Below are 12,449 nucleotides of genomic sequence, written 5' to 3'. Positions count from 1 at the left end.
TAATAGAGGGAAATCCACCTTATGGACACCCAACAAATCTCGACGAGTGTAAAACTCCTATTAGCACCTGCTGGGTAATGAGAGGCTCTCCTGAAGGGCATACTAACTAAAAACCTCCATTACACCTCCGCCGAACCCATAGAGAAAGGTTCCAAGGACACCAACCTTCCTCTTACGCATTCAGCCTCAGTGCGGCCGGCTCGCCAAGGGTTTGGTACTCTACGGCGGAATGTCCTTCTTGTTTCACGCTGTCCTGCCGTAAGGAGTGTGGGATAGGGCAGAAGCAATTTGTTGAAGGGGGTAGAGTCATTCAACAGGTAGTCTAAAAAGCGTGGTCGGCAAGCCTCCTCCCTTCGAACTTAATCTTCCACGAGGAGACGCCTCTTGACCCTGGTCTTGCGACCTTTGCGAACTTGCACAACTTACGCAAACCCTAAGTCCTCACAGAATAGGATCAGCCTCAGTTTGTGCAGGGCAGTTATAAGGATGGGGGTTTTTAGAGGGAGTGTAGTAGTTTTGACTGTGAGCAGTGCAGTTGAGCAGAATACTAACATACTTCTTCGTTATCCTCGTTTCCTAAGATTCGAGGTCATTTAAGTCATAGTTACTCCTCGAATAGTGTACCGAGAATTACACTTAAGGTCCTAAACTGGCGCCCGCAGAAACATAAGTAACCCTTATTCTACCACGTACTCACAGCCAAATCTTGTGTCTTCTGCTAGACCTGTCAATGATTTCCACCTACCTTTATGGCCTCTGTCTGGTCGATTCTGCGCCTCTCTGGTGGACCCTGCTGCTCTACTTCTCTTCTCGTGTTGCTCGTTCTGCTTGAATCTGTCACTTGGAGGGGTAGAGATAAGGGGATATTATTAGGGATGGGTGAGGTATTGGCAGAAATGTGGTTTTTGGGGGAACATGGAATTGTTGAGGTATGAGGAATAAAGCAGGCTGGGATTAGCCACGCCACATTGATTGATCCTCTTGATACGTTTGTCCCATTCTTCCCGGGATACCCTGTATATGGCAACATCCTTCATTGGCGTAACTAGAGTTGACTAATGGAGGGGAGTTACCCCTACTTTAAAAATGCAAAATCTTTCAATTTTTCATCATTCTTTTTTATTTTACTTACAATTCTTTTAATTTATTCCAATCAATGGGGGGGCGTTATGTCCCCAATAATCCCCCACTCGTTACACCTATGGACATACTTTACTAAAACTATCTATTTAATCTTTTTTTAAATCTGCATTTCAAAATTCGATAAGTAGGTTTTTCCTCTTATATCTGTATGTTTTTCAGACTCTAAAAGTGCTGTATGTTTCCATTTTTTTGGAAAATTTTTGAAACTTCGGTATAAAGGTAGTTCTGATGTATACACCATAGAAGTAGAAAATTTAATTCCATTTCTCGGTGTTTGTAAATAATAAGTGATGGCGTCATTATGAGATGATTTGGCTTTTTTAAAAATTCAAAAAGAAAACTAATTGAGGTTCTAAATATCAGAACATCTGAATTTTATCGAGGGTGAGATATCAGACGATAATTGAATTCAACGTCCTCTTGGCAGGCATTAGTCCTTTATTAGCTGAAAATTCTCCTGGAAAAAGTTTTTATTAGTATGACTACTGCTTTAGAAGAATATCCGGTAATATCTTTGTTACCCAAAAAAGAAACCGGAGTAATTTCCTTTCTAACAAAGTATCCTGAATACGATGGAAGAGGCACTACTATAGTAATACTTGATTCTGGTGTAGATCCTGGTGCTCCGGGTTTACAGGTACATCATAAATGATTCAATTGGTTCGAAGTCTAAGTACAGATTTTTTACAGACTACTACCGAAGGACATCGAAAAATTATTCATCGATTCGATTGCAGTGGTTGTGGAGATGTCTCTACATCTACTGTTGTTAAATCAGTCAATGGTGTCATTACTGGTCTTACTGGAAGGAAGTTGAAAGTGACTTATACTATTGTTTCCAAGTTTTAATCTGACTAACCTTCACCTTTTAGATACCTGAGAATTGGCACAATCCTACAAACTCTTATAGGATTGGAATAAAACATGCTTACTCCTTGTATCCTAGATCCTTACAAAAAGAGATGAGGGCAAAGTATTTAGAAAAAAATTGGCAAAATGTTAATTGGGAAATTCTAGCACAAACAAGGAGAGAATTGTCTGCTTACGATGATATTAAAGGTAGAATCATGAAAATATTCAGAGTTCTTTCATTCCACCTCATTTCTTTCTGATAAAAGAGGTTCATTGTTTTTCCAGAATCTTCAATATCAGAGGAAATTCTTATGAAAAAACAAAATCTTGAGGCTACTCTAGAAATTTTGAATAATTTTGAAAAAAAAATGGTTGATCCAGGTCCAGTTTATGACTGTATACTTTTTCATGACTCTAAAAGGTGGAGGTGTTGTGTTGATACAACTGAAAATGGAGATCTTGAAAACTGTCCTTTATTAGGAGAGTATAGTCTAACTGGAGATTATGCATCACTTACAACGATATGCAATTTGAATTTCAGTTTTAATGTACATAATAATGGAGATATATTAGAACTAGTTGGTCTTTGCTGTAAGTGTTTTCATATTGTTTGTTTATGTATAGATCTTGATGATATTATGTTTACAGCTTCCCACGGTACTCATGTAGCATCTATAGCTGCTGGTCATTTCCCAGACAAACCAGAGGAAAATGGAATTGCCCCAGGTGCAAAGATAATTTCTTTGACCATTGGAGATGGTAGATTGGGTTCTATGGAATCGGGAACAGCTCTTGTTAGAGCTATGATTAAAATTATGGAATTGTCAAAAACTGAAAATATTGATGTGATCAATATGAGTTATGGGGAACAATCGCATTGGTCGAACTCAGGGTAAGATCAATTAGGTAAAAGCTTAAGAATAGCTATAGCTAAACTTTCACCTAATAAAGACAGTTATTATTATTATCATAATTTAACAATTGTAATAATGCTTCTTCAACTTATTTTTTATTTATAGTAATCAAAGTTAAATTTTTTGTAGAACTATTCTGTGCTTTTAGAATATATTGCATTTTCTAAGCTATTGTATCTGTTCTGTCCGGAAAAGAACTTGGTTATAATTATTATACATTGTAGGCGTATTGGAGAATTAATAATAGACATTGTCAATAAATATGGTATTACTTGGGTTGTATCAGCAGGTAACCATGGTCCAGCGTTGAACACCATTGGTACTCCCCCAGATATTAATAAAGAAGTTCTTATTGGAGTGGGAGCATATGTATCACCTGAAATGATGGTAGCCGCTCTCGCCATGCGCCAAAAATTACCAGGTATACCAAAATCAAAATACTTCAAACTGGACATATCTCTGTTATTTTTAATGCTTCAGGGGGACTCTATACATTTTCATCGAGAGGTCCCACAATGGATGGTGGAATGGGTGTGACTATTTGCGCACCAGGTGCTGCTATTACTTCCGTTCCTAATTTCACACAGGCATATGCACATTTATACAATGGAACTTCCATGGCCTCGCCTCATGCAGCTGGTTGTATCAGTTTACTGATCTCCGGGCTCAAAAAGAAAGATGTAACTTATTCACCTTACAGTATTAAAAGGGCCATTGAGGCATCTGCTACTTATTTGAAAGACACCGAGGTTTTCGCCCAAGGTTGTGGTCTAGTGAATGTTGAAAAAACGTTCGATCATCTGACGACGCATTACAAAGCCAAAGACATAAATGTTCGGTTGGATGTAACTTGCGGAGAGAACAAGGAAAAAGGAATATTCGTAAGGAATAAGTTGAATGTTCCGAATTTTGTTGAAAATGTAAGCATTGAACCATACTTTTTGAATAGTGATAATGTACCGGCTGAGGTGAAGCAAAATTTCAATTTGAGATTAGCTATAACGCATGATGCAAGTTATGTTAAGGCACCAACATATTTAGATCTTTCGAATTGCTCTAGAGAATTTGAAGTGAAAGTTGACACTAGTGGACTTGAACCAGGTGTTCATAACACGTTTATAACTGGTTATGATCGATACAATATCGATAAAGGACCTATGTTCAGATTACCAATTACTGTTATAATTCCCCGTTTTGTACAAAAGCCTAAGTACTCTCTAGAATTCAAAGATGTCATTTTTGAACCAAACACAATTGAAAGGATTTTCGTACATGTACCGAAAAGAGCTACATGGTTTCAACTTAATATATCGAATAAGGGGGAAGAAAGAGGTAGTTTTAATATTCATGTTCTGCAAATCATTCCAAAAAAATGGTGCAAGGCTATCGACTTCAATAAGAGAATCACGATTAATTCAACACAAGACTTGGCGATGGCTTTCAAAGTGTTGGGCGGGTACACTGTGGAAATATGCATTACCAAACGTTGGTCCAGCGTAGGAAGTATGAAATTGGATTACAAAATCAATTTTCGGGGGATTTTACCTTCCTTGATTAGCCCAACGATGCATGCTGCTGAGGGGATTCTGAGCATGGAATTGAAGACTTTACACAATGAAGAGATAATTGTGCCTTCTATTGTTCTTAGCCATTCGATTATGGTTGTGAGGTAAGTGATTTGTTTTATAATTGAATTTTTGAATAGGTGTAATATCTAGTTTATCCATTACTTTCCACAGTTGGGATATTGGGACGCTATATACACTTTTTCTAGGTCTATAAAAGCTATCTTTGTCACTTTTTCACTTCCATTTTCCTTCTAGGCAGGTCAACCCATCATTATAATCTGGAATTAGTCGCTAGTTTAATAAAAAAATGTTAATGATAATTTGTCGAGGGTAATCAATTTTTATTTTCGTGATAGATCTATTTTTACCCCAGTTACTGTTATGAAAATAAACAGAGGACATTTTTAAAATTAATGATAATATTGAATTTTTGCATTACTGTGTGCTTCGAGTTACAATTCGAAAGTAGATGTAATGGTCCCATTTTTTCTTCTTTATATGTTCTGATAGACCGTAATAGATCATTAGCATTATCACCTTGAGTTTTTCACTAGTTGAGTTTCATCAATAATTTTTATTGAGTAATAATTTTTATTCCAGATAGATCTATTTTTATTTTTCTGGAAATTCGCAGAGGACAATTTTAAAAGCTCCATTCTTCCAATTATTGATAATATTGAGTTTTTGCGTTATTGTGTATACTTCGAATTTGAAATTCAAAACGCTTCCTCCATTTATCGGACAGAATATTAAGATGAAAATGATAGTGAAAATGGGATTGAGCAATTTATGACAGTTGACTTACGTAAACAAAAATTGTTGACTGACCGCCCCAAACTGAATTTACATTAGAACGAGAATATCTCATTAAAAAATGAGAATAATGGTAATCCAATCATTCATGACCATTCTCTGCTCAGAATTTCAAAATTAAATACATTTAAGCAAAATGATAGGCCGCACACAGACAACAATTCAAAAGCCTCATCTAATCAATTTTTTTCAGGCCTAATGATGCAAAAATATCTGCTTTGACAAGTCGTGATGTTATTCCCCCAACAAGACAAATTTACGATCTCTTGTTAACTTATACCTTTTCTCTTACCAAAACAACTGATGTGATACCGAATTTAGCTCCATTGAGTGACACACTTTATGAGAGTATGTTCGAATCTCAATTGTGGATGCTCTATGATTCGAATAAACAACTTAAAGGCTGTGGAGATGCTTATCCAGACAAGGTTTGTGTGAAATAATTACAAGAACATTGGAGTTCAGGTAATTTTAAAAAATATTTCAGTATTCCTTGAAACTGGATAAAGGTGATTACACAATACGTGTTCAAGTAAGGCATGAAAAAACTGAATATTTGGAGAAGTTGCGAGATGTTCCCATCCTTCTACAACTGAAATTGGCTAATACTATTCATGTCGATGTGTACTCCAGTTACAACAATGCTCTTATTGTCGGTAAAAAAGCAACGAGTTTCTCCTCTTTGAGATCACAACCTGTTACCATTTATGTTGCCCCCATACCATCGGAAAAGTAAGTTGCCGATTATTTCATTGTTTAAATGTAATCCTCGATGGAACTGAACCTCAAATGGCTTCCTCACCAATTTGCCTTAGGTTGTTCTTCAATAATTTGTTCTAGGTTACCCAAAAATGGTGGAACATATTTAACTGGAAAAATTAGCTATGTTAAGGATGAAATTGCTAAAGAAATAGATACATATCCTTTCAAATATATAATGGCAGAAGGCAATAACAAAAAAAATAATAATGGTTCTTCTGAAAAATCGAAGATTGAAGATATCAATGAACATATGCGGGATATGAAGATACAAATGCTTTCTAAGTTAGGTAAAATATAATTATAATATTATTTCAATCAAAAATTTGTATGTGGTATATCCTATAATATGTGAAGTTTATATATTTCTATCTAATGGGACAGTAAAAAAAATATAGTCCTATTTATTGACATCCTCATAGGTTAGACATTCAAAAATGATGTACATTCATTTGACCAAAAATTTAAAAAAATATTCAAAAACGAAAATAATGAATGCCTTTTATATCAAGTGAAGAGAAAAAACTGGATTGTGGGAAATTATGATTTGAACAATTTGAAGGATACACGTGATCATATTTGCATTTTCGTTCCTTTGAGTTCAGTGTTTTGCTGTGAATTTCACTTTTTTTAAAATAAAATATGCTACTTATTTCTCAATGAAATTAAATACTTCAATATGATCAGTTGAGCATTTGAATCACTCTTTTTTATATGATGCTCAATTTTTTATATATCTCAAGTGACGTCACGCTAAATAAAGTTATTGCATTTTACTTTTTTGACTGTTATTTATGAGAAATGAAAATATACTGCTCTTTGAAAGTTGGGGAACTTTGAATTTTTTGAACACACCTATATAATGTCCTGAAATGTGTGTATGTAACTAAGTGCATGAAAATCACATAGGCAGATTTTGTGGTTTTATCTTCAATATGCATAAATGTAGATCTTTCTATCTTAAATTCCCCAACTATTCACTTTCATATCTTCAAAAACCTCAATGAATAATTAGAGGATTTGAAAAATATGTTAATTCACCTATTAACAATATTTGATTCTAAAATTGAATGTAGATTTTATCAAAATTATGAATTTTCAGATCTAACAGCTGCTGAGAAATTATACGAAGATTTGTGCAATGATACTATCGCAAATTCCAATTTGAATTTATATGCAAATTACTTATCAAAAGTTGATACTTGGGATCCCAAAAATTCACTTCCGTCCTTCAAATCAAAAAAAGAAGACGTTGACATGGAAAAAATTTGTGGAATTAACAGCATTTGTGATAAAATATTGGAGCTTATCGATGCTGATTCACTCTTAATTAATTTTGCAGTTAAAACAGATGTCAAAGCAGATCCAGCCAAAACTAAAAAGTATGCTTTTTGTTTTCACAAGAGTTGGGTTGAATTAGAATAGAGAAATCTAGTTAGTTAGGCAATCCAGAGACCTGACAAGAGTAAAATTCAACGAGGAGGCGATCGGCATGACAGAATTGGTGTCATAGTTTATCATGTTCACTCTCGATTTTTATGAAAAAATTCAAAATTCATCTGTTAACATTCAAACTGCTACAAATGAGATATATTCTGTGTCACATGATTTGGAATGCCTGGTACAAAATAATTACGTTTTGAGAAAATTTGAGACTTATTCAAAGAGAACAAATTTCATAGTGAATATGCATAAATCAAAGTGAATCACTATCCTTTATACTATTATCTGAGTACTTGTTTTTTAGGTTGGAATCTCAAAAGAGCACTTTGATTGACGCTTTATGCCATAAAGGAATTGCAAAATGTCGTTTACTGCCGGCAGAAAATGAAGAGGATGAGCCGAAGATACATACAGAAATTTCTGATATTTGGAACTCCTTGAGTAGATTTGTTGATCTCAACGAGTCAACAATAAAGGTGAAATCCTTGTACATATTCAATTCATTATTTATAATCAATTTTTTTTCAGTCCACCAATGTGCTTTACTTTTTGGTATGGTATACTTATGTCAGAAAATATTATGGCAAAACTTTCAAGTACCTGATTAGATTGCAAGAAGAACTTCGACAGAAGATAATTGAAGAAAAATTGATCGAATTAAGTAGTTTGAATGAATGGCCTCACGTTGAAAGGCATTTAAGAAGAACAATCCATTCAAAATTCAGAAATACTTATGAATTGTTTTAAGAATTCTTTTTATTCTTAAATTTATTTGAGTGGTCCAGATGTTACTGAAAATTTTGTTCTTTTTTTTTTTTGAAAAAGTGATTAATTATATACATTTTTCAAATTGCAATAGTTTTTTTTAATTGATTTTATTGAAAGCATTCCTCAAAACAACAATTATTCATAGATGCTTGTTTTGGAGATACAGCGGACCATTTTGTCTAAAATCTATATTTTCAAATTTTGAGCCAAGATTGTTGGAAAAAAAAATTTCGAACTGAAAAAATGATGAAGTAATTTTGAATTTGTGCTTATTTTACTTTAATTCGATAGGTTCTTGGGTGAGATAATTCATATATCATTTTTTTTTCCATAATTTTAATAGTTCTTTTATTGAGATGTTATAAAAAATATTCTTCGAAGTTTTTGAAGCGTGTCAAAAAAATTATACAAAATTTCATCCTAAAGCTTCTCACTATATAATATATATATATATAATGTTCATTATATTTTATTGCTGAGATCTAAGTTGTAATATAGATCAAAGTCCTTATTTTTTTTCGATAAGATGAAATGAAGACAAGTTTGGGTTCAAGGTTGAAATAAATTTTGGTGTCATCCTTCTAAGTTAATATCCTCTTCTAAGATTGGTGTATTCATAAGCAAAGTTGTTGGAATTGATAAACTATTGAAGCCACCGGCAACAACTAGAAAATAAGAATGATATTAATTGTTTAACATCATATAAAATTGTTCTTCTAGCTACCTTTGTAAGTTTTCAATCCAATTGGATCAAAGGTGAAATGAGGATCCACATCAACACTTCCAAGTTTTATTGGTTGATTATGTATTATTTGAGGTTCTGATAATTGTGTAGTAGTATTCACTTGATAGGAATGAATGTCTGGGATCATCGGTCGTACCTGTAATTTTTGTTCATTAGTGGTAAACCTAATAATTTTCATGAGACAATACCTTGAGACCATCTGGCCTATGTGGATTTCTGCAACCTCTACATCTACATTCAATACAAGCTTTACTCTCTACATAACATGGACATCTTTGGCCGCAACAAGTTAGTTTACCTGGAGTAGCAGTCGCGTTTCCACATCTACACCCTTTCTTAGACTGTACTACACACTTGTTAACTGGTTTCTTAAATACTGAAACCTAAAAATAACTATCAAGGAAGATCTCAGACAAATACATAAAAAATACCTTCTCAACAGGATCTTTCTTCATGAGAGGTATAATTTTCTGTTTCATATCATTAAGTTCATTTGGCTTTCTTTTAATTGTTATTTTATTTATTGCTCCAGGATACATCACTGAATAGAGATTCGAGCCAATATTTGGCCGACTAGGTATATTTGAGGTATTAGAAGAGTTCACAATATTTAAAACATTTTGTGCTAGAGGAACAGAATTATTTTCTACAGGTGTCACTTGTAATGTTTGTGTGGAAGAATTCGTATAAACACAAGGTAAGATGTTATAGGTTGATTTTGGAATACCGCCTTCACTTTGATAATCATCATGAAATTCTGAACCTTCCCTTATAAGTGCTAACAGATTTCCAGCACCTCTTTCAACGCTTTGAACCGGGGATATTATGGATGCTTGTTCTAACAAGCCTACAAGAAAAAATAGTAATAATTTTTTTTATATCCTATTAATAGAATAATTATCTTACCTGCATAAATAGGGCTTTGAGTGAGGTGTTGACACATCTGTTGATAACACTGTAACAGAATTTTCAAACTCTTGTTCTCGTAATATTCCAAACAATATCTACATCCTGTGCATGCTGGTTTTATTTTTTTTCTTCCACCTTTACATTTTTTACATATATGATGATTACATCGGCCTCCTGTAGGAGATTGTGGGTCCACTAATAAATTACTACACACTACACAACTTAAAGAATTTCTCAAGTAAGGCAATAATCTATATAAATCCTGCCATGTAGTTGAATTATTAGGATCAGCTTTGAGAATAATTTGGTTGGTTGTAACATATAGGCTTAATGAATTCATTTTAGCCATTATTCTTGCTTGATACTGCTTTTCATTTATTTGCTTCAATAAAATTCATTACATCTAGAATTCTCTCAACAATTTTTTTTCTTCATCGATCGCGCAATAGCACTTTCGAAAAACTATTTGGGAAAAATCGAATCTGTACTGTGATTGAAAAAAATATGTGGTAATTATTTCAAAAAAGAAAACATTCACTTCCAAATTCAAATAAATAAATAACAAAAAGTTTTTGAACGACAGACTTTTGACATCAATAAATAAACACACGCACCAGAGAACTCCGTATAATGATAAATCTGTTTACAAAATTTAAGGCTTTCAATTTATGAATTTGACATCAAAACGGCATTTTTTCATACTCATCGTCGAAATAAATGTTTTAGTTTTATATTCTGATGTCATACCATCACTTTGTTTCCTTTAATTCGGTGGAAATTCAAGAATAATTTTTTTTTTGTAGTTGGTAGTCCTGTTGTATTAATTAGTGTTATGTTACAGTCAATGTCAAAATTGTCAGTTCCACAAAGTTTTTTGTTGAAAAATTTTAAAAAGATATTGTATGCTCTTAGTCTTCGTTACTCGAAATGCCTCTAAAAATAGCATCTTCTCAAAGTAAAAAGAAACCTCCTCCAAGACCTCCGCCCCCAAATCTAAATAAGCTGAAGAGTAAATCCACCCACACCATACACAAAAATTGTGATAATTTAAACCTTATTGATTGGAGTCCACCAAACTCCCCCAAAAGTGATAGTTTACCTAAATTCGGAGGGAGCGTATCAAGTTCTTTCAGCAGTAGCACAAGTAGCCTAGCTTCCATCAAAAAAGCCAGTGATTATGATGTGCTTCTGGCTACCAATTTTTCATCAACTGTCTGGGGTATTAATTCAGTACAAAATTCGAATAACTTATCTTCTTCCACTTTAAGGAATAATAATTATGTCTCGAATAATGTGAGAAGTATTGATAACAACATAACTAGTGTGCCTTCTTCCTCATTGTTTGGACCAACAATAATCAGACCAAGGCTGAAAATCAAACAAAAACCAGAGCTTCCAAGTGTTTCAGATAATGCATCCTTTTTGCATTTGCCTACAGGTCAACCTCCAAGTCCACCCTCATTGCCTATGCCTACAGGTCCACCTCCAAGTCCACCTAAAGATGCTGCCGATATTATAACTCCCTATGGTGTCGCATTATTTCAATTTCCGGCTACTGAACCAGGAGATTTAGGACTAGAGGTTTGTATTCATCTTGCCAAAAGATGACAAGGTTGCCCTAATATTCAATTATAATTCATTGTATATTATTTACAGGTTGATGATGTTGTTATTTTAATTCGAAGGGTGAATAAAGAATGGCTTCATGGTCAGGTGAATGATCAAGAGGGAATCTTTCCTGAGAACTTTATACAAATCATCAATCCTTTACCAGAAGATTTGAGATGATTATGTTGTTAGTCATAAATTCGAATATTATATTCAGGTTTATTTATTGTTTCAGAGATTTAACACAACCGAAGGCTTTGTATAAGCCGTAAGAGATATTATACTAACTTTTTCACTTGATTTAAGTGAAGCACAAGTTTACCTACGTAGGTTTTCAGTATCAATTAGAATTTTTTTCCTACTTTTAAGTTTTCAATTAAGAATGAAATCGATAAATTTAGTTATGAAGATAATAGTTTTTAAAAGGAAGTAATAGTTGTATAGAACAATGATTTCATACATCTTTTGGATAATTTTGATGTTCAGAAAAATATTCCGTCCTAAATTTGATTTATTATTGTTGAATTGTTTTACGATTGAAAAATAGTGATTAATATTCTACTGCTTTACTAATTTGAAATTTATTTATTGATTTTTGGTATTACATTATGGAAAACGATCTAAAAGCTAACTATTGAATGGTTATTGTGAATGTGATATATTTCAGTGCCTAAGGGCACATATTTTTATACTGTATATATGTATATCTTGTATTGGACCTTCTGATTCTACCTTACAAAAATAAATTTTTTGCTGTATTTTGCATTTTATCATATACAAATATTTTTGCATCAATAAATTCAATATTTATATTCTGATAAAAATTAATTCATTTGGTTTGTTATATGGGGTTATTGAATTTATATTGTATGTTCAACAAATATTACAAATTTAAAATTAGTGAAAGTATAACATGTACCGAGGGGT

The 12,449-nt window shown here is 33.2% G+C and overlaps 3 protein-coding genes across 3 annotated transcripts; 2 read left to right on the top strand and 1 right to left on the bottom strand.

Annotated features, from left to right (window-relative positions):
* Window positions 1-1,408: 1,408 nt before the first annotated feature.
* LOC123685799 (tripeptidyl-peptidase 2) lies at window positions 1,409-8,348 on the top strand. The gene is made up of 13 exons (XM_045625686.1): window positions 1,409-1,780; window positions 1,834-1,962; window positions 2,016-2,202; window positions 2,281-2,586; window positions 2,644-2,887; window positions 3,134-3,330; window positions 3,390-4,578; window positions 5,484-5,718; window positions 5,778-6,022; window positions 6,131-6,339; window positions 7,152-7,431; window positions 7,797-7,968; window positions 8,021-8,348. The coding sequence occupies exons 1-13, from the start codon at window positions 1,622-1,624 to the stop codon at window positions 8,237-8,239; spliced, it is 3,771 nt and encodes a 1,256-aa protein (XP_045481642.1). The 5' UTR covers window positions 1,409-1,621; the 3' UTR covers window positions 8,240-8,348.
* Window positions 8,349-8,589: 241 nt separating this feature from the next.
* Window positions 8,590-10,531, bottom strand: LOC123686358 (E3 ubiquitin-protein ligase MSL2). Its single transcript, XM_045626423.1, has 5 exons — window positions 9,912-10,531; window positions 9,437-9,852; window positions 9,194-9,388; window positions 8,985-9,141; window positions 8,590-8,925 (listed from the first exon to the last, which is right to left on the bottom strand). The coding sequence occupies exons 1-5, from the start codon at window positions 10,261-10,263 to the stop codon at window positions 8,834-8,836; spliced, it is 1,212 nt and encodes a 403-aa protein (XP_045482379.1). The 5' UTR covers window positions 10,264-10,531; the 3' UTR covers window positions 8,590-8,833.
* A 204-nt stretch (window positions 10,532-10,735) lies between these two features.
* On the top strand, window positions 10,736-12,280 carry LOC123686359 (probable inactive serine/threonine-protein kinase slob2). Its single transcript, XM_045626424.1, has 2 exons — window positions 10,736-11,495; window positions 11,571-12,280. The coding sequence occupies exons 1-2, from the start codon at window positions 10,842-10,844 to the stop codon at window positions 11,700-11,702; spliced, it is 786 nt and encodes a 261-aa protein (XP_045482380.1). The 5' UTR covers window positions 10,736-10,841; the 3' UTR covers window positions 11,703-12,280.
* Window positions 12,281-12,449: the final 169 nt, after the last annotated feature.

Source organism: Harmonia axyridis, chromosome X, assembly GCF_914767665.1.
Source record: "Harmonia axyridis chromosome X, icHarAxyr1.1, whole genome shotgun sequence".
NCBI lineage: Eukaryota > Metazoa > Arthropoda > Insecta > Coleoptera > Coccinellidae > Harmonia > Harmonia axyridis.
Note: the sequence above shows the minus strand (reverse complement) of the source record. Positions and strands in the feature narration are given on the sequence as shown.

Excerpts from the sequence above, each read along its gene's own strand:
- LOC123686358 (XM_045626423.1), bottom strand. The coding sequence starts at position 10,263 with ATGGCTAAAATGAATTCATTAAGCCTATATGTTACAACCAACCAAATT. Across the intron at positions 9,142-9,193 it reads ATAGGCCAGATGGTCTCAAG|GTACGACCGATGATCCCAGA; the intron begins GTATTGTCTCAT and ends CAAAAATTACAG. Across the intron at positions 8,926-8,984 it reads TGGATTGAAAACTTACAAAG|TTGTTGCCGGTGGCTTCAAT; the intron begins GTAGCTAGAAGA and ends CTTATTTTCTAG.
- LOC123686359 (XM_045626424.1), top strand. The coding sequence starts at position 10,842 with ATGCCTCTAAAAATAGCATCTTCTCAAAGTAAAAAGAAACCTCCTCCA. Across the intron at positions 11,496-11,570 it reads CAGGAGATTTAGGACTAGAG|GTTGATGATGTTGTTATTTT; the intron begins GTTTGTATTCAT and ends TATTATTTACAG.
- LOC123685799 (XM_045625686.1), top strand. The coding sequence starts at position 1,622 with ATGACTACTGCTTTAGAAGAATATCCGGTAATATCTTTGTTACCCAAA. Across the intron at positions 3,331-3,389 it reads CATGCGCCAAAAATTACCAG|GGGGACTCTATACATTTTCA; the intron begins GTATACCAAAAT and ends TTAATGCTTCAG. Across the intron at positions 7,969-8,020 it reads TCAACGAGTCAACAATAAAG|TCCACCAATGTGCTTTACTT; the intron begins GTGAAATCCTTG and ends ATTTTTTTTCAG.